Source organism: Aedes aegypti, chromosome 2 (assembly GCF_002204515.2).
Source record: "Aedes aegypti strain LVP_AGWG chromosome 2, AaegL5.0 Primary Assembly, whole genome shotgun sequence".
NCBI lineage: Eukaryota > Metazoa > Arthropoda > Insecta > Diptera > Culicidae > Aedes > Aedes aegypti.
Window position 1 is genome coordinate 55357958 of NC_035108.1, and position 24756 is coordinate 55382713.

General features: G+C 36.3%; 1 protein-coding gene across 1 annotated transcript in view; it reads left to right on the forward strand.

Annotated features, from left to right (window-relative positions):
- The window catches only part of LOC5566267 (troponin C), a 27039-nt gene continuing 2283 nt past the window's right edge, over positions 1-24756 (forward strand). Inside the window, exons 1-4 of the mRNA XM_001650610.2 lie at positions 1-481; positions 4781-4808; positions 15704-15847; positions 15913-16164. Of these exons, the coding sequence (XP_001650660.1) occupies positions 479-481; positions 4781-4808; positions 15704-15847; positions 15913-16164 (427 nt within the window). The 5' untranslated portion in view covers positions 1-478. The remainder of the gene's footprint in view (positions 482-4780; positions 4809-15703; positions 15848-15912; positions 16165-24756) is intronic.

Below are 24756 nucleotides of genomic sequence, written 5' to 3' on the forward strand. Positions count from 1 at the left end.
GCCGATCCGCGCCTAAACGTGAATACACCGAACGTGGAAAACCATCATTAGTGCGCGTGAAGAAAACGCAAACCCAGAAGGAAAGTCTGTGACGAGCAACTGTATTGGAGTAAAGAACCGTCATCTGCAATAATCATCGTCACTCGGATTATAGAGGGACCCCCAATTGGAGAAAAATCAAACCAGCAGCGTATATAGTGCATTATAGAACTCGTGGAACACGAGTTGGGGTTTTTCCGACCAGCAGAGCCAGAATCGAGATCGGCGCTTCAGTCGGTATTTTTGGGTCGTGTCGAAACCATCGCGAAAGAACTCTCGCGGACATAAAGACTTTTCGGAACTTCATTCTCGGTGCTTCGGATTTTGTGAAGAGTGTGGAACATTAGAAGTGTTAAGGAAGTGCATTTAGTTGGCAGTGATCTACATTAGTTTTTATTGTTTTTTGTTTCTGTGAAGTTTAACTCACCACCAGGAAATCATGGTTAGTATTCTGGATTTGATGGAGACGCAAATTGGCATGGATACAAAGTTCAGTGGAGGCGCAGGGTTGTTTGTGCAAATGAAAAGAATAGCCATAAATTGACTTTCAGTATTGATACTTTAATTATTAAAACTGATGTTCGCGTTTATGGTAAACAATTGAAATTTGATGTATGATTATCAAAAAAAAAAAACAAACAATTTGAATTGAAGAATTTTTAAAATTTTGGAAATTGAATTAGTCTAAAATTGTGAAATGATCGTTTTGATTAAAGCCAAACATTGAAATCCTTATTTTTATTTCAATAAATCAACAACAACTACAATTTTATCCGTTTTGAGGGCTCACTCAAAATTTAAATTTTGTGTTCTACTTTTGGCATGTTTGCTTTCAAATCAAAACAATCGTATTTCAATTTATTGGTTCATTACAGTTGAAAATTTAAAAAAATAATTGATTCTAGTTTTTGAAGCTTTTGCAAGATGTTAAAACTTCGGATATTCAGGAAGTGAAAAAAATTCCGCTAAATTATTTTCGAAATTTTCTTAACAAATGATGAAAATACAAGCTGCTTCACGTTGTTTTAAAAGCTGTAGATCAAGCGTGACGGTAGCAAGATAAGCTCTTATTGATGCCTTCAAAAGTGAAATTTGACCAGATGCTGCGAGATAATTAGATGCTGTATTAGAAGAAAGGATAACTTAAAGATTGTGGTACAAACATATATTACGAAATTCATGGTAATATTTCAAATTCGATTTATGTATAAAACAGTAGTGAAAAAAAAACTCAACTTTGGTAACAAGATTGCATGAACGCAATAATATCTACGATATGCTTTTTCAAACCTGTAAAATCAATCTTCTTCGGAACGGAATCAAACGGACGCATTCTCAATATTCTATATTTGTTGCTTCTGAATTATGTTCTGAGTCACCTGCTATATAGTTTTTAAAATTGCTCTAAACTCAATCGACCTGTTAACTTTTGAAAGGCGTGGATGACTTTGTTGCGCTTTTTGGCTCATATCTTTTGACTGCATAGATAAATTCTCAAAATTTTGAAGGTTCCTTGAAGGGGATTAGTTGTACCTTCAAATGGATCCATAAAGAGTTGGATTCTGGTGACCAATCCGGATACACGGTCGAAAATGTAGTGTACATCACCTAGTCCAGATGCTCGGTAAAATTACGATATATTTCTAATATGTTTTATGTAAACGTCTGTGAGCTTTGCAGCCGTGCGTTTAGTGTCACCAAGGCATTTAGCCGCATCGTACTAAGGAGTGCGCGTTCGATTTCCACCTCAGGCCGAATTATTTATCGAGATGAATGTTTTCCGTCTGTACCACTGGGCATTTCATGCAAGCCTGTTGCGATCTCATTTTTAAATCTCTCTAATCACTAATCAGTTTGACGTGTTCAAATATAGGAGGCCGGAACATTCAGTATGCGATTTTGGAGATCCAACTCAATTCCAATGTTGATTTCCATACTGTATCATATAAAATTACATTCGAATGCTAATCTGACCATTTCAGCTCAAGTTTCAGAACGCCGGATTTGATTCGAAAAAAAAAACAAATTTTGTCAAAGAAAACACTTATTAGGCGGCATCCACAAATTACGTAGCGCTCGAATGGGGGGGAGGGGGTAGGCTCGAGCGTTATGACTCATATAAAATTTTAAAAATTCCCATTCAAAAAGCGTTACGGAGGGGGAGGGAGGGGGTCGAAAATTTCGAATTTTAGCGTTACGTAATAAATGGATGCCGCCTTATGAGAATCTTTCAATCAAAACTATTAGAGGAATAGTTCGAACATTATGGACGTAAAGTTGCTAATTGAGATGTTGTTCAGTAGCCCTGGAATTAAATTTCCAATTTTCAATATACTGGAAGGGTTCTAGTAAGAATCCCGGTAGGTATTATGTGCTTGAGAATCCTGGAAGGGAGCTTATAAGAGTTCTGGAAAGATTATGTTGACAATCCCAAAAGGTTTCTGATGAGATCTCTGGAAAATTGCTGATCCCGAAAGTTTTCTGGCAATCATACCAGAAAGAGTCCGATGAGAGTTCTTGAAGAATTCTGAGAAATATCCTGGAACGATTCTCAATAAAATCCTGGATGTATTCTGGAGATAGAGCCGAGGTAAGAATCCTGGAAGATTTTCATGAGGATCCTGGAACGATTATGATGAAATGATGAGAATTCCGGAAAAATATCGATGAGAACCTTGAAAGGATTCTGATGAAACCCAAGGAAGAATTATGATGAAATTTCTGGGATAATTTTGATGGGAATCCTGGATCGGGTAAGGTTCTGATGATAGCCCTGGAAGAATTCTGGAAGGTTCTGATGAGAATTCTAAAAGGATTCCGATGAGACTCCTGGGAATATTCTTGTGAGAATCCGGAGAAGATAAGGATGAAAATAAGAAAAAAAATGTATGAAAATCTCTAGAGGATTTTCATAAGAGTTCTGTAAGCATTTTAAAGGGAATTCGGAGATGATTCAGATTATAATGCTGAAAATAATCTGATGAGAATCCTAGAATAAATCTGGTTACAATTCTGGGACCTTTGAGAAGATTTTAATGAGCATACTGGAAAGATTCTCTTGAAAATCTCTAGAGGATTCTTATGAGAAATCTGAAAGGATTTTTTATGAGAATGACTTTAATGTTGATTTACTTGAATGGACTGTTCCCTACTTTCGATAATGAAAAACATAAAATAAAATGCATACAGAAAGAATTCTGATGAGAACTCTGGAATAAATCTGGTAAGAATTCTGGGAAGATTCTGATAAGCAAATGAGAAATCTGTGAAAATTCTGATGAAACCCCCCATATGATTCTGATGAGAATCCTGAGAGGACTCTGATGAAAACTCAGAGTTGATTCTGATAAGAACTCAGAGATGATTCAAATGAGAATCAAGAGACGATTCGGATGAGAAATCTGATATGATTCTGATGGAAGGAGAAGAGAATTTAATGAAAATTCTTGCAATGATGTGGTACAAGTTTATTAATCCTTGAAAATCATTAAGAATTGTAGTATCAAATACAGAAGCTCGGAACAAAACCTACAACACGTTCGAAGTATCCCTACTTTTCATCCAATAGTTTTAATTTGCTGAAACAGTGTTGTTTTGTGTTTCTCACAATGAGTGTTTTTAGTTATAAAATTTGGCTTTTTCGACCTAAAACCGGCGTTCTGGAACTAAACCTCAAATTGTCACATATATTGACCAGATTAACATCCGATGATCATGTTTTGTCAAGTAAATGTGATTTTACAATATGGAAATCAACATTGGAATGGGCGATATTCAAAACTGAAAAGGCAATAGATGGTTCTTTTTCAGTGTCAGTAAAATTGAAATCCTGAAGCAAAGAAAAGCAACATAAAAAGTTATGTATGCACATTACGCTTGATTTCTAATCATTACTTTATTCATCCAGTTTCCCAATTGCAAGTAATTTACGTTTTTCATTATTTTCCATACGTTTTGACAGTTCGCGACTACCATTCTTCCATGCGCTTGTATTGGAAGTTTGAGATATTTGAGAACCGTGTGTAGCGCGAACAATGAGTGGAATACAAACATCAGTGTCGCCACTCGGCGGCCAGTGAAAGAAACTGAATGTTCGAAAGGTTGTTGCCTGTATTTTGCCGCTGGCGCCAACTATTAACAATTATACGCAAAGTAAACAGCCGGTTCTTCGGAATCGCAAACTGAGAGTTTCTACTCCCTATATCTTACATGTTAAATGGTCAATTAATAATTGTAACCTATTACAGCGACAATTCCAAAAAAAAAAATGGTCTGTGGTCCAATGGATTTTCGTAAATTGAATAGTTTTTTCAAAAAGTTTACTGATAGAGGAAATCAAGCTAATCGTAAAATTGCCAGAGACTTCGGTAGGTTTTGGTCCAGTTTTGAAACTGGTATAACTTTCTCATATTTCAAGGGGTCTTAACATTGAATTTCTGAATTATAGCCCTTACTTCTTTTTTATAATTTTAAGTTTTTTTTTAACATTAATTAACAATATTTTGTTTTCCTCCTTAAACACCCGAATCGGCTTTCGGTAGATACTTTTTGAGGATTATCAATTGGTGAAAAGGCGCAATTGAAATAATGTGCATCCGCAGCGACATTGGCATAAATATCTCCGTTCGATTTGATAAAATCTAAACGGTTACCCACCTCTGCGTTTCGAACACTACGATTGCTATTACATTTGAACCATACTGCAACTAATGACTCACACCTTATTCTCTCTATCTTTCAGGATGATCTTACCCCAGAGCAGATTGCAAGTAAGTAAACATCGTAATTTTCCCCCGAAACAAAAAAAAATCCATTCCAAAAGCAAAACCCTCCCACGAATCGTAAAATGTTTGACAGTCTTCATATCTAACCTCAGCATCTGTCTGTTGATGGAAATTTAATACCGACACTTGACACAAATTTCTGCGCACCCACAGTCAGTCCTGCCAGAAGACATTAGGAAAAACCGTTACACGACCGACGTCCAACCATTAATAATAATCGGCCTGCTCACACCGATTGGCCACTGCCTGGCCGGTTGTCGTCGTCTTCTAGTGGCATTGGCTTTGGTATTATCTAAAAATACTACGTTTCTACTCCATAAACATTTGAGTCGGGTTGAAATTGAGCGCATCCAGGCTTCTAGTGCTAGGTAGTACGATTGTTGCTACTGCACCCACGGTGCTCCCCAGAACTTCAGAAAAGAAAATATTTGTCAAAGTTAAATTGTAGGTTTGACCAATGTCTTGGGGCCCGTTTTTAAGTTAAGTCCTCTTCATGGCATTATATAATATTCCTTCCCCCAATCCCACTTGACTGCAAGGACGTGGCCGGCGCTGTTATTGACCTAGATAGAGGCATTGAATTATGCACACTGATAAAGATTATGACCAATCGCAGCCAATCTTCTAGTTGATTCTTTGTGCATCTTCACTGACTTCGGTCAATCGCGTAATAGCAACCATAGATATGTGGAGTCAGTCTAAGAAATCGACTGGTGTGCACAGATTTTATGGAGATTTTTTTCTGACTATCTGTCAATAGCTTCTCGAGTGTGGGGTAGATCAGCCTTTTCCCAAGTCAGCGCAAGTCGCCATTTATTCTTTTTCTTCGCATCGCCCCAGTCCAAGCGGAAACAACAAAGCCAGATCAAACCAAGTCCATCCGGCAAATTGTTTACATCCGGGCCTCGTGGCCGTGGGTGGGAGGCGATGGCGGCGCCAAGTCGTGTGCGACCCACTTGTTGATCACTCGGCCGAACGAACGGTGGCGCACTTGCCAAATTGGACGAAGATGATGGACATTGGCAAACCCATCAGCCACCTGCCACAACAAACGAAAATTGATCCCGTTTTCGAGTAAATCACTCCGACACAACAACCGTGATTCAGTCAGTCTCCCGCTCTTTTGCGGAGGTGGTAACTACCCGAACAGCAACGAGTAACTTGTGCCTATCTATAAATACCATAAATATTCTGGTATTGAACCATAATTAGATATGGTTCAGTAGTTCAGGTTTGGTAGTATCAATTTGGTATTGAAAATATTGTTCCAAACAATTGATTATACCTCTTTGAGGTATTCGAAAGCTATTGAGAATTGCTTGCGGTAATGAACTACTATTGACAAATTTCACTTCTACATGAAAATTCATAGCCATAATAATACCAAATTGAGATGTGGACAATACCTGAACTACTGAACCATATCAAATTATGGTACTATACCAAAATATTGTATGCATGGATTATTATCTGGTATGGAATACCCTAGATTTTGATTCTACAGCAATATTCTTCTGTTCGGGTAAGGCATCACTCATCAAGATTCGCAATGAACCGGAGGCCGAAGTTTCCTCGCACGCTCTTCCGATCGGTGTCAGCCCACCTGCCGCCACCTGTCAGTCAGAACGCAGCATCCAAACGCTTGGCTATTTGGAAATGTGACGAAAATGCTATTCTCGCCTCCGTTTCGTGCAAACTGCGAAAAAGATAAACCGATTTACGTGTTTCACTTTTTATGGGAGTTTCGCAATTTATTGCACGCAGCGGTTTTCATTTCCGTGGGAATATGAGGACTTCTGACGTTCAAGCAACGCAACATCATGATGTTTATTGGGAGTGACGAAATTTGGAATAAAATTAGTTTCATGGCGAAACGTTCTTATTCATTTAGCATTTCGTCTCCACTGGGAAAGAGCCTGTTTATTAGTCTTCCATGTGCACTTCCACAATTTGGTATCACGTATACATTCATTGTACCGTAATCCGGGGTAACATTGATCAGTTTTGGAGATATTTCCTGAATGTTTCATTTGAAAACATAAATGTCTCAAGGTTTTTTATTTTTAAAACAAGTACTGGTACCCACCGCTCATGTCTATATACTGTATTTTTGTTTTCAAAAGATTTAAGTATGTTTAAATAAATGTTTGAAGTGATTTTTTGATTAAGCTGATATGGGGTAACATTGATCACCCATATAAACAACGTTCGGTTATATTGAAAATGTCGTTACTTACTTAAATCATGCCCCTGAAGCCGAATATGAAAACCAAACTCTTACAAGTCATTTACTTTTTGAGTTATTTCAAAAATAAAAACACCTCTAACCGCGGAATACGCCTAAAAGTAGGCAATTCCCTAAGGAAATTCTACATTCTTAACAGTAATTCGTAAATGTTGCCCAAATGAACATTTTTATGAATGTTTTGACAACGGAATCGATTTTGGCGATGTAATTTTTAGTAATAACCACATTTTCCTTGCTCAAATCGCTTGCACAACTTATGTGAGACATGAATCTTTGGTAGTGTCATCCTTAACCATTGAAATCGTTGTTTCAAAAATTTGTTAAATTTACGCATGAAGTAAATGTAATTTTCGAAAACATCTTAATTTTCATTAGCTTATAAATATAAGAAGGATAAGCGTAATTCATGCTTTGGAAATATTTCATAAATAAATGATGATACGAATTTTTTACGAGATGGTTCATTCCGATCAATTTTACCCCGCTGATCAATGATACCCCGGATTACGGTACGTGAAAATTTCAATCACTAGCTTTTGTGTAAGCTACCCTGTAAATCCCCGATGAAAAAAACTAACAAAGAAATCATGATTTCTAACTAATTTTATGCGTTAATCAAACGTTCACTAAAAATTATCATATACCATCTACCGAAACATACATCGGAGCATAATTCAAGACGTTCTCACAGATAAATTGTCCCCTCTAAACTACCTACATATGTCTGAATCCCAGCGAACATTTCAATGCTGGCAAGATCGTACTCTATATGAAGATCATGCACTACAGCAATATACACAATACCGTGCCAACAATAATACAAATAGCTATAGATATCATGCGTACAGACCATTAACCGGCCAAATGACGGTGACGGATTTCATTCTGTCTGTGATGCAGCAAACAACATGCAAGAGAGTAGACTGGCGTCCCTTTAGGTATCAAGGAACATTAGTAATTACATGACTTAGTCTTGTTGAATGTTTTTAACCAAGCGTAATTAGACCACGCCTGCCTCCGTCTGGTAGTTTTGGGGAGGTTGTTGAACTCGGTTCATTTTCAGTAGGGAGGTAGGCATATGTCACATAGAGAACACATAGCCTATACAATGTAGTAAAAGTAATGTTACAATGCACATTGATCCCAAAGCAATATCTAGGAAAACAAAAATGTTTGCGCCTGAACCGTCAGTTAGATACATGGTGTCTTCGGGAATGTTTCTCCATATTTTTCAGACATTTGTTTTCAATTATACAAAGGTTTACGAGATCAGAATGTAAACTTGTTCATCTTCTTTCTTTGGAAATGATCCATAATTGTAGCAAACAATCAGTTCTAATCTAATCTAATAGGAGCTGCTAATATTCAGTATTTAGAAGCAAACATCAAGATAAATGTTTTCAAAAGATGAATTTATAGTGGACCTGAGCGAATGAGCATTTTTTTTTATGTTATAACATTTGATTTTTATCACCTGTGGAAGCTTATGAATGCTGACGGCACTTCTTGTAGAAAACAACAATATAATAGGGGTATTCACTAAACGCGGTATATCGCTGCGTAAGTCATGCTAAATTGATTATCTTAAATGTTTCATGATATTGCGCAAACAACCAATGAAACATTTCAGAACGATGACATCCAACGGTCTTTCAATCCAAGAAAGCTGAGAACTCTTTGGAAATATGGCAAATGTCAATATTGAAAATCCAAATAAACGTATCCAATTTTATTTTCGTTGGTACATGTTCGTGTTGCTGGAAGCAAAAATACCTACAAATGCAAACAGTCAATTCTAATATGCAATATACCGTACCTATTCCATCCCCGTTTCATTTGGTTTAGCGTATAGTTGGTTTTATTATGAGTACCATTAAGTATGGAGTATTGGGGAATGCCAAACATCATAAAATGATTTTGAAAATGTCTAAAAATAGTGCCTTTTAGGAGGAGCCTATTTTCTATATGCATTTGCTGGCGGGAGCTCTCAAATTTGGAACGGAGCGGAGGTTGTGTTTGGAGAAACTCGGCCAATAATTAACGCCAAACAATACTGCAATACTGAATGCAGAGGCCTGATATTAGTATCGAGCTTAACATTATTAAAAGTGATCCACAAAACATATTATTTCACAACACAGATTAAACTCTCAGCAATAGTTGGGTAGCTTTATCCTTGTCACCATTTAGTGCATTTAAGACATTGATAGTCCGGAACCAGCTCCAGAATCCACGGAAGCCCTAGAAACAAATAACTGTTTTTATGGATTGATAATTGGACTTATAGTTCGTTTTAGGTTGTATCTTTACCTTTAATAATAATGTAGGAACGGCTTAACGTGCCCATAGATCGTACCTTAAAACTTATAAAAAAAACTGATGATCTTAAAGTTCAAGCTGTTTTCATTATACATTTATAAGCTGTCACTTTCAGTGGGTGACTAGATTATAAATCTCTCATTTGACGTCCAATAGAATCAAAAGAGGAATATTTCACGTGAAATGTTTCGTTGCTTAAGTTACGCAAATTTTCACTTTACGCAGCTTTTAGTGAGTACCCCTAATGATAGCTTTGTAATACCAACTCAACGTTTGTCGAATACACCATTATTTCGGCGTCATGGGGCAGATTATCTATTTTCTGTTTATGATGAAAAAATTGTGAGAGTGTGTTTTGTTTGAAGAGATTTATTATATTTTTAAAAAAATATGTTAATGAACGGAAAATGCCAACAACTTCAAAAAAACCCTCTTTGGTGGCTTCAGCAAAAATGTGTACAATAGAAAGTTCTACACGTGTTTAATACTAAGTCTTCATAAAAAAATCCATGCTTTATGATATATAGAGTAAAGTGGGGCAAAAGTTCGAGTAGGGCAAGAGTTTCTTTTTAAAATTTCTAGCTCAATTCAAAACAAAACTTATAAATGTTATGGTGGTTCGAATGTTATTAAAGTAAGGGACTTTCACTCCAAATATCATAAAAATCGATTGAGATTTGGAAAAGTTATGGCTATTTGTTGTTTTACGACGTGCATATTGTAATTTTTTGTCAAACTTTCGTTGCACGGAACCAATTGAAGATAAAATCTTTTTCAATATTTAATGTAAGGGCGTTTCTAGGCCTATCATAAGGATGCTTTGAGGTGTATTAGTTTTTGAATAAATGCTTGGAAACAATTTTTGGCTCATAGCGGGGCAAAAGTTCGAATCAGCGGGGCAAAAGTTTGACCCATGTATAAACCCACGGAAAAAATTGCAAATTGCTTAAAAAATTTTCTTCAAATTTAGCAAAAATTGTCTGATCGTGCGAAAAATGTCACCAAAATTTTAAATTTCCACTTGGTTTTGCGAAAAACTGCTATTTTTGAGTATATTTCAATTAACCGTGTTTTGGGCAATTTTTTGATGAAAATTTTGAGTGTATTTTTCGTCAAACTTAAGTTTACTGCTGGTGTAAAGTATGCCTGTCATAAAAGCATTGATGTTTTGTGTTTTACCCAGCGAACTTTTGCCCCACCGGTGGGGAAAAAGTTCGTTTAAGACAATCAATTTTGAAACTGTTATAACTAAAAATCACAAATTATTTTGACACAAGTTTGTTCAGCAAAATTATATCCAATATATTGAAGGTTCACTGTATGGTATTTGTTTTGTTTCAACTGGTATTGTTTTTCTGGAAACTTCGATTATACCACTAAGGTCGAACTTTTGCCCCACCTTACTCTACACTATGAACCAATGTTTATATGCTAAAGAAATAAAAAAAGACACATCTGCTATAACAACCAAAATAACTGTAGGGAAGGTTATTAGAAATTAAATAGTTATGTAATGATATTAACGCATTTCGCGCCAACTCGAATAAATGTTGGCAGCACCCACTCAGATTTCAGTGAAACTTTCTGGATGTGTAGACCTTGACTAAGTAAGCCATTTTGTATGCTTAGTTTTTCCAAATTTCACATTTGACTATCTTTTGCAAAGAAACAAACTTTTTACCTATTTTTTTAAGTTTATTTTTAATTCAATAAATCATTTAAAAAAGCCTGATTTTTTGGAAATCACACAATATTTATAAGGCTATACATCATTGTATTAGAATCCTGCAGCTGCTGTTTGCGGGTACGCACAAAGTTTATGGGCATAATTTAAAAGGTATTCCCGGAGAAAAAACAAGAAGTACACATAAAACAATTTCAGAAGCAGCTCCTGACGATTTTTACAATGACATGTTTTAACCATAATAAACTCATTCAGCAATTGAGGAAACTATTGAAAAAGTTTCTGAAGTAATAACTAGTAAAACTAAAAAGCACTCCCGTGGAAACTTCAGAAAATAATGAACGATTATCAAAGAAAATTCTGAATGACAAAAAAAAATACTTAAAGAATTGTTTTAAGCTCCAGAGAAAAAAATGAAAGAATTTGTTGAATGGTCAGTAGCAATTAAGACAAAAAATAACAAACTTGATGAAGCACAGGAGACTTTTTGGAAGTAGTTTAACAATAAATTACATGAGGTAATTCATGAGGATCTTATAAAGGAATTTGAAAATCAACACCTTGAGTTATTTAATAAAAACTGAAGGAATTGATGATTTTTCAGATTATTGAAATATTTCCTCATGGGATCCAAAAGATTTTTTTGAGGTATTCCAGAGGGAAATACTGGTGGAAAGTAATAAGATACCTCCGAATCCAATATAAAAATAAAGTGCACAGGAACTGCAAAAACTTCTGAAGAAATTCTAGAAGTAATTCCTCGTGCAATTTTATGACGTTTACAAATTGATCTGCTCAGATGCAGATCAATTTGTAAACGTCATAAGAGCTCAGGCTCTTCCTGTAATTTCAGAAGAGACTATCATATAGTTCATATCATAAAAAAGCAATAGCATGAGGAATTTACTACGAAGAAATTGAGAAAAAATGACAAAATTTCAGAACAACTGAACAATATCGCTGAAGATAAAACCTCCAAAAAAGAGTGCCTACTGGAATCCTACAGGGAATAGATATCGACGCCAGCACCACGTGTTGGCCGAATTTTGAACATATTTTCATCAGTGTTGTGAATCACTCAAATTCTCATAACTCACTCCTGATATTTTTCATGCGTGAGTTGTCAACTACGCAACTCAGCAGTAAAAAAAATCATGGATGAATTGGCTCATCTGTTTGATTCATTGTCTCGTATTTTCTCGCTCAAAGCCATGATTTCTTGTTAGTTTGGTAGTATTATAATAATCCTTTCTAACGTAAGCAACAACATTCATTTTCCAAGAGTTTTTGACTAGTTTTATGATTTAATCATGTTTTACGGCTTGAGTGTGATTGAATGATTTTGCATGAAAATATCATGCGTGAGATTTACGAAACAGATCTCCACATAGTGTGCTCTCTCGAGAGAGCTTATTGATTGAGATTTGAGTGTGAGTCTATCAACACTGATTTTCATGCCAAAGTTCTTATGCTCCAGAGCAACTCTGCAGCAGACATCATTCTTCTATATGTTCACAATCGCGATATATCGCATAATTATCCTTTACCGGAAGTTCATATTGACGCCAGCGCCACGTGATAGTCAATTTCTGAACCAAACCTTTGCCCATGCGGAATTCCTTATTCACTTGAACAACTTTGCCGAAGACAAAATCCTTCTACAAGTTCGCAATCTCAAGATATCACATAATAAACGTCTACCGGAGAAACATATCAACGCCAAAACCACCAGGTGATCAAATTACATAGGACACCATTCTTCGATATGTTTGCAATCTCGAGTTATCGCATAATTATCCCCTACCGGAAGTCCATACCAAAGCCAGCGCCATGCGGTGGTCAAATTCTGAACTAAATTGTAACTCATGTGAAATTCTTTATTCTCCTGAGCAACTTTGCCTAATAACATTGTTTTCAATGTTGTCAACCATGATTATATATCAAACTGAGGGGCCCAGATAGCCGTAGCGGTAAACGCGCAGCTATTCAGCATGACCATGCTGAGGGTCATGGGTTCGAATCCCACTGGTCGAGGATCTTTTCGTAAAGGAAATTTTCTCGATTCCCAGGGCATAAAGTATCATCGTACCTGCCACACGATATACACATGCAAAAATGGTCATTGGCATAGTAAGCTCTCAGTTAATAACTGTGGAAGTGCTCATAAGAACACTAAGCTGAGAAGCAGGCTCTGTCCCAGTGGGGACGTAACGCCAGAAAGAAGAAGATTATTATTATTATTATTATTATATTTAAGAGGTTTTAAATTTTATAAATTCATTCACCTCTAATGAGAAGAAAAAGGAAACAAATTGGTTTTGCATTAGCCTATACAATCAAATCTTATCAATAAGTTGACTATTTTTAAGAAACAGCAACAGTTGTTCTTCAGTGTTAGAATCGTTACTTAGAATATCTCGTACTGATGCAGGTAGGTTAACATCGTTCCGATAGTTGTCGTAGATTGGGCAGGATACAAGCAAGTGCTCCACTGTCAGGCGACACAGGCATACTTCACATTCAGGAGCATCACGAGCGCTTCCTAAATAGTGGGCGTGTGTTATTTTTGTATGTCCAACTCTCAGACGGGATAAAATCCTTTGCTCCTTGCGCTTCTCTCTGTCGTTCCACTTTTCTGTAGTTCCTTTCACCTTCCTCAAGAACAGGTCAGTTTCCTTCGACCACGTAACTTTCCAGGCAATTTCTATAGATGACGCAATATATTTTCGAATGTCGTCACCTGGTACCTTGGTGCTTTGACGCTGGCTGGTTCTACCGACAGCTGCGAGTCTATCAGCCAATTCATTGCCAGCAATTCCCTTGTGTCCAGGAATCCAGCAGAATGATATGTTGCTTTTATACTTATTTTCAATGAGCTGTACCCATGGATGTCGTGATTTCCCACTCTCGATTGACTTTAGGACACTGGCAGAGTCAGTAAAAATCACTACAGGAGCATCTGATGGATACATTTCTTCAACGGCTAGCTTCAAGGCGGCTGAAAGAAGAAGATATCAAACTTATCGTTAAACCTAAAAAAGACCTAAGCAGTGCATTCGACAATAACTAGTTTTAATCATTGCCTTCGTGTAATATGAACAACAATTTATCGCAACACTCTTGTAACCAAGTAGTACGTATACGTGAATACAATAAGTTTAGATTATAAATGGTGAGGTAATTTTTAAATTATATTTTTATGAAACAAGCGTTTTTTATGAAAAATGTGGGGAACAAGTTTGAGTCCGAAAGAAAAGCTGAAAATTTTGCTGCATTACTGTCTTTCGGAAGAATTGTTGAAATTCCAGAAAATTTCTCGGACTAACTCCTGAGCAAGGTGTATTGTTGTAGAATGTCAAGAGGAATGTTTTATCATGAGTTATCTTAGGAGGTTTGAACTACTGTAAAAAACTAACATTTGGGAGTGCATGTGAATTTCTAAAGAAATTCGTAAATAAGTTAACCAAAAATCGTTAGAGATAGTAATGGAAAAATAATCAGTGCCTACACCATCATCAATCTTCTATGAAAAAAATCTATGAAATATATGGAAACATGTATGGAAGATTTTCATGAAGAATAACTAAAGTATTGTTGAAACATTTTCTGGAAATTCCTGTAGGACAGAACAGAACCGTATTCCCGACCAGTGGATTTCAACAGAGTTGTGACAGATTTTGCTACTCAGGTAGCACGTTTAATCTAACAAAATATGTTATAATTTCGACTGGTTAGTAGTTAACATAACAAAAATATAACACAATTTAAATGTGAAACAAAATATGTTATAGTTTAAACAAAAATGAAACCCATTGTTGTGAATCAAACAAAAATGTAGTTCATTTTGTTATTTCCATAACTGATTTATAAAAAAATGATATTTTCTTTACTTGAATAAAAGCGCACATGTATAAGCAATTGCTTTCAGATTGTTTTTCTAACAAATTGTGTTATAATTATGTTTTACATTAAAATAAATTTGAAACAGCCTATATTATTATAAATGATTTTGTTTTAATTATGTTATAAATTCCTCCATCAACTCAAAGTGCTTCTGACAAAAATTAAACGAAAATCATTATTTGTAACAAATCTTAATCTAATTTCGATACAATTTTGTTGTAATACGCTAGTCTGGTTTCTACCGGTTTTTTTTTTGCATAGCTAAATTACGTCCTTACCATTCGTTATATGAATATTGCAACAGTAGCAATTTGAGAAACGGCTCTCCTGGCGTGTCGCTGTAATGCGGCTCACTATTACCTGCCTGATTTGGAGCCGTTCCAAAAATGTAACTACAGTCAAAACTCCATGAGTCGATATCTGAAGGGACCATCGACTCATGGAAATATCGAGTCATGGAAAGAAATGCTTTGGAAAGCTCTTTCAGGGGACCATCATAGTAACCATAAAATTTTGATCTTAGTATGGTTCCATGAGTCGGTTTCGAGTCATGGAACATCGACTCATGGAGGTTTCACTGTAATAAGAAAAATGTCGCGCTAATAACCATCAACAGAGAAATTAGTGTCCATCCATCACTCAAATTCCACACCATTCCTAATTTGTCACCAATTTTACTGAACTAATGTTCCTCCATCTCTTCCTGTGTTCCCCCTCATCGTGTAGTCCTGCAGAAGGCCTTCAACAGCTTCGACCGCGACAAGACCGGCAGCATCTCGTCCGAAACGGTCGGCGAGATCCTCCGGCTAATGGGACAGCCCTTCAACAGCAAAATCCTCGAGGAAATGATCGAAGAAGTTGACGAAGACAGTAAGTCCTCTGATTGCGCCACCTCATGAAACAATATGTAAATGATCAATCTTCTTACCCTCCAGAATCCGGTCAGATCGAGTTTGCCGAGTTTATCACGCTAGCGGCCAAGTTCATCGTCGAGGAGGACGAGGAAGCGCTGCACAAGGAACTGAAAGAGGCCTTCCGTTTGTACGACAAGGAAGGAAACGGCTTCATCCCCACCTCCTGCCTGCGTGAGATCCTTCGGGAGCTGGACGACCAGCTGTCCGAGGAGGACCTGGACATGATGATCGAGGAAATCGACTCCGACGGTTCGGGAACGGTTGACTTCGATGGTACGTAATCTAAATCTGTCCTAGGATCTTGACCCACTTGGGGAGATTCTGATTCGTTTGAATCCGCATGTGGCAACGCACAATTCAATTTATAATTTACGTCATCGGCGACATTGTACGTCCGAGGGAGAATCAACAAACCCATTCAAACGCCAATTTTAGATCGGCGTGGGTGGAATAAACAATCATCTTCCTGTTCGATTGCACCTCTTGCGGTTGGAGATAGTTGAAGAGGGCTGGGGAAACCGAATCCGCTGAGCCAGAACGGTGCACAGTGGCGCATTGCTGGACAAAACCTCGAAAAAATGGAAGCTCAAATTGCATGGAAATATTTTTTACATTATGATGTATCCCCAAAATTTTAGATTGATTGGTTTTGTTTTAAATTTTTGGTGGCATGACAAGTGTGGGAAAATCAGCAAAATTTGATTAAACCAATCATGATAATAAATCTTCGAGCTGTTTAATAGAATACCTATAAGTAGATGAAAAAACCGAATTTAGTACTATGCCATTTAATTCCACTAGAGTTTGTATCCTTTGACAGATACGCGTATTTCGACCTCAACTGTAAGGCCGTCTTCAGTGTCGTGTACTAGACTCGCATTTAGTTTTCAATGAGCACTTCCTATGGTACTTTTCTATGTCCAAGGAAGGCAAGGAAATTTCCATGGTACGAAAAAGATCCTGGACCGAGCGGGAATCGATCCCAGACACCTTCAGCATGGCTTTCGTCCAGTATTATTACTTCTAAAAATTTCTACGAATAACTTAGTTATTCAGTTAGTTGATTAGTAAATGACTTAGTTGCACAAATAAATGTGTTTTCCTTGATTTTGTGATGTGAAAATGAATATACACTCAACTCTCCCTTACTCTTTCGATATCGAGTTAGAGAACCATAGTAAAAATTGGATTGGCTACCTCGATAGCCCCTTGGATCGCATTCGCACTGTTTTTGTGTGCTCTAACTCGATATCTCTTTAGCTTGATGGTTCCTTCAATCGAGTTATTGAGAGTTGACTGTATTTTTTTCCGCATAAACCATGATTTTTGAGTTTTTTGTCATCAAAATCATACAAAGAAATACTAATATGTACCCTATCGAAAGAGGCAAACATGGTTGACAACATATGTGTCATAATACGGATGTATTTAAAATTGGCTTGGGGGACGGACCTGGTGTAGTGATTAGAACACACGCCTCTCACGCCGAGAACCTGGGATCGAATCCCATCCCCGAGATAGTCACTAAAAAAATCAGTGACAGCTTCCTTCGGAAGGAAAGTAAGGCCGTTGGCCCCGAGATGAACTAGCCCAGGGCTCAAAATCTTGTCAATACAAAAATTGGCTCAAGATCTTAAACTGTAATTTTAGCCAAAAATTGGTTATTTTTGAAGCTTTTATGTCACACATCGCGTCAAGACTCTAAACTGATGGTTGATTCGTCTCTGGGTTACCAACACAGTGTGATAGGATGTTTCCAATTATTTCATCATAAATTGTCCCTTCTTTTGAACATGGGCTATTCTTTCGAGTTATACTGGTTTCATTACTATCAGCAATAATTTAGCTTGTATTATCCAACCACACAAGATTTTCTACATTTCTCTATCTCTTGAAGTAAAGGAATTATCAGTCAAATTTGTTTTAATAAGACTTATTGGTTTATTTTTAAAAACTCGTGGAAATACGCTTATAAATTGAAGTTTGTATCAACTGCCCAGAGGGGAGATATGGTACTTTCATGATTTGAAAGAGTGTCTGCGCCATTTTGCGCCAAAGCCAGTAACGGGGCCTAAACTGCCCCTTGGGAAAAGAGTAATTCATGAATAACTTTGTTACTGATTAAAATTGTTCTGCAAAAAAACACGGGTATTTCCATGACAAACAAGTTGGTAGAAAACACAAAAAATGTTAAAAATCTTGCGAAAAAGTTATGATAAAAAATACGAATTTTAGGGGCCATTCACATACAACGGAATATATCCCAAAAAGTAAAAGAGATAGAAAAATCGTGTTTTCGATAAAGTTTTTTCAAATGACCAATTCTACAACTTTGCCGAAGACATGTCTATTTAAATGTTATGAAAAATATAGTTTTTCTATCTCACTGCTAGGTGGATTGATCACAAAACTTTTTGCATCAAAAGATGCGCTTAAATATACCAAGAAACTTCTCCGAACAAACTATATCGCTAAAAACAACGATTTGAGCGCCATTCAAAAAGCGCATGAAATCAACAAAATAAAACATAGTGCAACGCGTTTCCTGAACTCTGCACCGTTACTTGCGTATAGCAGGTAACCGAACGACTGAACACTTACGTCAAAGAAACTCACTGTTTCTCCGTTGTGACCTGAAGAAGCCTAGACTCATGGTTGCTGCAACTATGAAATAGGTTTGAAGCAAACCGATCCAGCAGAAGGACCATTAAGTCTTAAACTCTTTTAATGTATTCGAATCCACTGAGCAGAATCTCAATAGAGAAACTTATAAGTAGATTGGAGTACCTTGTATACACCAAAAAAATCTTAGATTTACACGTTATGTAATTTTAGATTCAATCATGTAAGTAAATCCATTTGTAATGTATTATTCAATGGTAAATTCTGAAAATTCAGCTATTATATACAACATTGCTAACAAAATTCTAAAAATTGTATGCTAAACGTCTTATTCAAAAAAATATTGAAAGCAGAACGACTCGGTTTACATGATTTTTCGCTGAAAATTCGGTTATCAATAATGCACATGGAAATAACGAGCCGTCGATCAAGCGATGTGCATTATATTTGACAGATTTTCCAGCGTAGAATCGTGTAAATCGTGCATATATTGGCGAATGTTGGATGCAAGATCGAGAAATGTTTCAGTTTCACTCAAGATTGCAAGCATTCCTGAATGAAATAAGCCAGTTTACTATATTTATCGTTGAATTTCCGTTATAACTCGTGTGCATGACAATAATAAAAGTTTACGTTCCATGTAAATTTAAGATTTTTTTGCTGTGTACCTTTAATTCCGCCATAAATACTTATCTTTAATTTACTTACTTAATTTTTTAAAGACTTCACACCAAACTTAATTGTATGTGAACAATTTCACCAGAATCTACTTAGATTATCAAAAAATAAACTCCTGAGATTTTTCCAAGCATTCGATCAAGCATTGCAGTAGGGACATCTTCAAGTATTGCCTTAGGAAGGATTTCCTTAAGAAATTACTCTAGCGATTCTCTAAAATGTTTTGCTTAAAATAGTTTTTTTTTTAATTATTCTACAATTTACCCATACATTCTTTCTGAGCTTCTTTAAGAGAAGTTTGCAGAATACCTGAAATTTGAAATATTTCGCTTGTTAATTTTTTGAGACTTTCTTCCTAGATTGTTCTAAATTACTCTAACTAGGTATTGCATAAAAATATCATATGGCGATTGAATAACATGTTTTTTTCAAGCGATTCTTTGAGATTCCTTTAGAGATTTTTTCAAGAACTTAATCTACGAAATCTCTTCAGGATTCCTCCCTCCATTTCTGGAGTGATTCTAAAATAGTTCCCCGAAAAACGTTATGAAAAATTCGGAAACTTGTAAGAAATCTTCCAGGAAAATATTTTCATTTAATGTGATTTTCAATAAAAGTTACATCTCTAAAACATTTTGTATTAGACTGGCCCTTAAACAAAAAAGTTGTATAACTCAACGGGCACCCCTAGATATGTGCCGTAGGATAAGAAAAAAGCTCTCTTAAAATTTCAATTTAATTGGTTGCTGCACCAGCTGGCGCATTCAATTTGAAGTTTGTATGGGATCATCATCTCAAATATATTGAAAATTGACCCTATGTCACTGTTTCGTTCCGTATACTAGTAAATCGCGTTCAATTCAGCTCAGAATGACAAATTCACTAGTTGATACCCTAATGAACAAAGTTGCAGAAGGTTGTATCTGGATTCAAGCTCATTTCCATTAACCTTTCAGTTGTTGAAAGTTAGGCTTAGCTCAGCACTCCCGTACAATCACATATGCATGCGTCTAATGGCTCCTACCCAGCTGTGTTGAAGAAATACTACGCAGTATTGCAAATCTACTTCAGATAGTTAGGACATCTACTTTCTCAATTTTAATCATGATACAACCTTTTACAATATTGTTCGCTATGGTATCAAGTAGTGTTTTCGACATTCTGAGTTCAATTGAACGCGATCTACAATTTTTCTGAACCGAACAGGAGACGATGTGCTGTTTCTTATATGTTTGAGCTGAAGATCCCATATTAACTTCAATTCAATTGCGCCAGCTCACAGAGCGACCAAATAAGCTGAAATTTTCAGGAAGTCTTCCTCTAACCCTAAGGAATAATCGTGGGGGGTGCCCCGTGGAATTATGAAGCTTTATTTTTCTCCCATACTGTACTGGGTCAGTCTAATTTCGTATTCATTGGTCTAGTAATCAATATTGTTTTTCATCAGTAAAGAGATCGATGGAAGAACCCTAAATTGAAAGCTAATGACAGAGTCACAGAAGAATTACCGGAAGTAATGTCTACAGATATATCTTGATGATTATGAAATATGAAAGAATTCCTTGAAAAAATATTCGATTAACTCCAGAAAATACATTTATGCTTGAATAAATCCCTGAAGAAATTCGTAGTTTATTTCCTAAAGTATTCCAAGAGGAAATACTTCATGAGATAATGCAAATTATTACTATACCATTTAATTTCACTAGAGTTTGTATCCTTTGACAGCTACGCGTATTACGGCCTCAACTGTAAAGGCCCAAACACAATGATAGCGGAACGGTAACGAAAAGCGGAACAGGTTCGTCAGCATAAACCATACCATCTCGACTAAGCTGTTAACGAATGAAAGTGAACTAACACTGAGCTGACAATTTTGCGAATTCTTCTATATAAAAGAACATCTTCCGGACACATTGATTTAAATTCCGGTAAGCTCATTAAATCATAATTAGAAAAGTCAAATCGTTAATAAAACTCATCAGACCATTAGCAAGACGTTTAAGGTAGATGGGGATTCTAAATTTTCAAAGATATTTTTGCAAAATGCTTATTCAAGGATTGATCGACAAATATTGAAACATTTCGGAGTTTTTTCCACTTTTTTATGATGGCATGCCACTGTGTGCGATACAGCTGCTTTCGAATTTGGAAAACCGCGTCGTGTTCCGGAAAAGTCAATCTAATCGTTTATTTTTACATTCTGTTTGCTTGTTTCACGTTGATGATGGGGAAATGTTCTAATGGTCTACCGGGGTGTGTATTTGTAAATTTCCATAAATCCAAACCCCATAATATGACCGGATGATGGCAACGTAAAGTGATTCGACCATCCAAAATGGGATACAATTTGCTTGAGGTTTCCGTACTGCATTGGAAATTCCTATCCTATCCGTTGTATTAATCAAACAAATACGGGAAATCACATAAGGAAGGGATTTGGCCGTCTGCCAAATCGGCTTTTAAACGATCTATCCTCAATTGGATGAGATTTAATGGTTGGAAAATTAAACCCACAGAATGGCGATCGGTAGCGTTGCCACACGTTGTTTTGGGGGAAAGTGAAATTCGCGAAAGGAGCAACATTTATTGATGGATTAGGTGCTGAGAGTAGGCAGCTTTGTTTCGACTAAGGTGAAAGGTTTCAGTAAACGCTGCAAAAGATTAAATAATCGTAAAGATATAGTTCAAAACCGATATTATGGAAGACGCAGTACAAGATGGCGTGAAATTTAATTATGAAATTGTAATTGGATTACCGACTTGGTGACTTGCAACAGCGAGGTGACTTGCAACACATGGTAATTTACAACTATAATTCACTATAAAACACAAATATCAAAAGAAAATTTGTTATAAATCGGTACTACAATACGTGTTACATATAATTCAAGGTAGTGACCACATAGCCGTAGCGGTAAACGCGCAGCTATTCAGCAAGACCAAGCTGAGGGTCGTGGGTTCGAATCCCACCAGTCGAGGATCTTTTCGGGTTGGAAATTTTCTCGACTTCCCAGGGCATAGAGTATCTTCGTACCTGCCACACGATATACGCATGCAAAAATGGTCATTGGCATAGTAAGCTCTCAGTTAATAACTGTGGAAGTGCTCATAAGAACACTAAGCTGAGAAGCAGGCTCTGTCCCAGTGGGGACGTAACGCCAGAAAGAAGAAAGAAGAAGACCACAATTGAAGCAGTTATTAGAAATATGTTTACACATTGAACATAATTCTTTTAAATATCTTGTAAACTGATACTTAATGAACGTTCAAAATCGTGGCCTAGAAACATGATATAGATTTTATTTACAAAACTAATACTTTTCATGGTGTTTCTATAACTTATATGTGACAACACGACATATTTTATTTTACGAAATTGGAGCAAAATTTATTTGATAAAAATATATTTTGTATACCTCTATGCGGGGAGACTTGCAACACTTAATTTCCAAGCAATTTAAAGTTTTATAAAAGTGGAAAACTTTTGTGTTTGGTCTACTTTATAATCAAATGGGTAATAATCCATCAATCAACTTCAAACACACGTTAAAAATATTGTTCAGTTGAGATATTGGACCTTGATAATTTAACGCCTCATTTTCCCATACGAAAATATCTCAATTATTTTCTTATAAATAGGTAATTAAAATGTTCTTGTACTGGCTCAAATGATTTAAACACATGAATAACAATACTTGACAAGTGCAAAGAAAACTAAATTGGCATTGAGTGTTGCAAGTCACCCCGCACGAAGACATTCAAAAAATCGCACTTTTTTATGATTTTCGATGTGTTAAAATAATTCGATTCAATCTTCTGCCATTTCATTCTGCAGTGGAACCGGCCAATCAAAGTTCAAAAAGGAATTTAGATTTTTTGATGACGTTTAGTTCATTGTTTTGGTTGATTGAAGTTGAAAAGTGTTGCAAGTCACCCCGTTTGACGGTACATTTATCTAATAAATAGAAGTTAATTTTGTTGCATTTTTAACAGGAATGCTCGGTTTTCGAATGTTAAAGAGGACGAGCTTAAATAGTTAATTACGTATATATCGCAATTATTACTGAAACGTGTTTAAACCTGGATGCATGAGAGAACTTTTTAGTGAGTATTTCGTAATGGTCGCCTGGATGAAACATGTGATAGAGTTGCTTATGATTCATAGGCGTAGAATACTCAACTTTTTTCGTCATTTGAAACCAAAGTTTTTGAAACTTTGGGCATTTCGGTGGAAACACTACTTGGTAAATTCACTTTCACTTTTTTTTTTGTCATTGATGGCAAATGACAGACACGGTCGATTCAAATATGTGGTAGGTGGCCAATCTACCACCCATAGCGCTCGCATAGTTTTTGTTCGTGTTCGTCATTTGGTAGTGAAAATTTGGTAATGAAAACATGTTTTTTGACCAAAATTAGAAGCATTTTTCACACCATGCATGTGTTGTTTTTGGCAGTTTTCTCCCAACCCCCTGAAGAAAACGCTAGTTCTTGAAGCCTACCACCATCTGTGTGGCGCTAGTGCTGGAGTAAACAAATTTAGGCTTTGCCCTTATCAAACCCCTTGCGAAGCGACGAATGTCGTATGAGAAAATCATTATACTATTGATAATCGTTTTTTCTTGTGCCTACTAAAATTTGGCTAAATTATCTAGCAATTACAGAAAAACTGGATAAAGTAATACGCACTCAACACCAGATTGATAGGTAAAATATGAATGTCGCATTCGGAAACAAGTGTGTCTTGTGCCTAAAATGGTATTTTTGGACGAGCTGTCAAATCAGCACCTTCTCCACACTGTAAACTCGGCAGTACCCATTAAAGTGTAAAAAATGCCCACTTTTTGATGATATATGGAGCTGTCAAAATAATGGGTAATGTTTATTTCTGAATAAAGGGTATTATTTGCCCATTTTCGAGTTCTGAGGGTTTACTCTTTAATGGGTGAAAATTGACTTCATCTTGTCCATATAGCCAATGCATCTCCACAGTTGGAATAAAATTTTTAGACCGATGGATCAACAAGTTTGAAATGTAGGTAAGAACAATAAAATTTGTTAACTATCCTATAAATAAGCTAATAGAATATACATTATGGTTTAAATTCAGGGTATACACCAAAATATTCTATCGGAACTTGGAATGTTCTCAATCGGCGGCCCGAACACATTGGGCACATGAATATCACGATGTTCCGGGGCGACGTATACATCATGAGCTGGATAACATCTTATCACGATTCTACTTTATGTGGCATATAATAAATGATTGAATAAAGTTAATCAGTTTGTCACTGAAGTCATTGATTAGTTTCAGCATATTAAGGAGACACGGGAGACCGTGTTATTTTCCCTATCTTTCGTCTCACTCTAACAATTATCATCAAAACTTTGTGGAAGCAAATCACGAGTTTTAGTGAACCGATGAAGCTGAAAATGTATTGGGTTGTGCACTACACATATAGAATCATAGTGATACATTTTCGCATCGATATATGGAGTGGTTCTTGGGATTTGCTTCTTGAAATGGATAGGGTGATTATGATGACGTCCCGTGCGGCC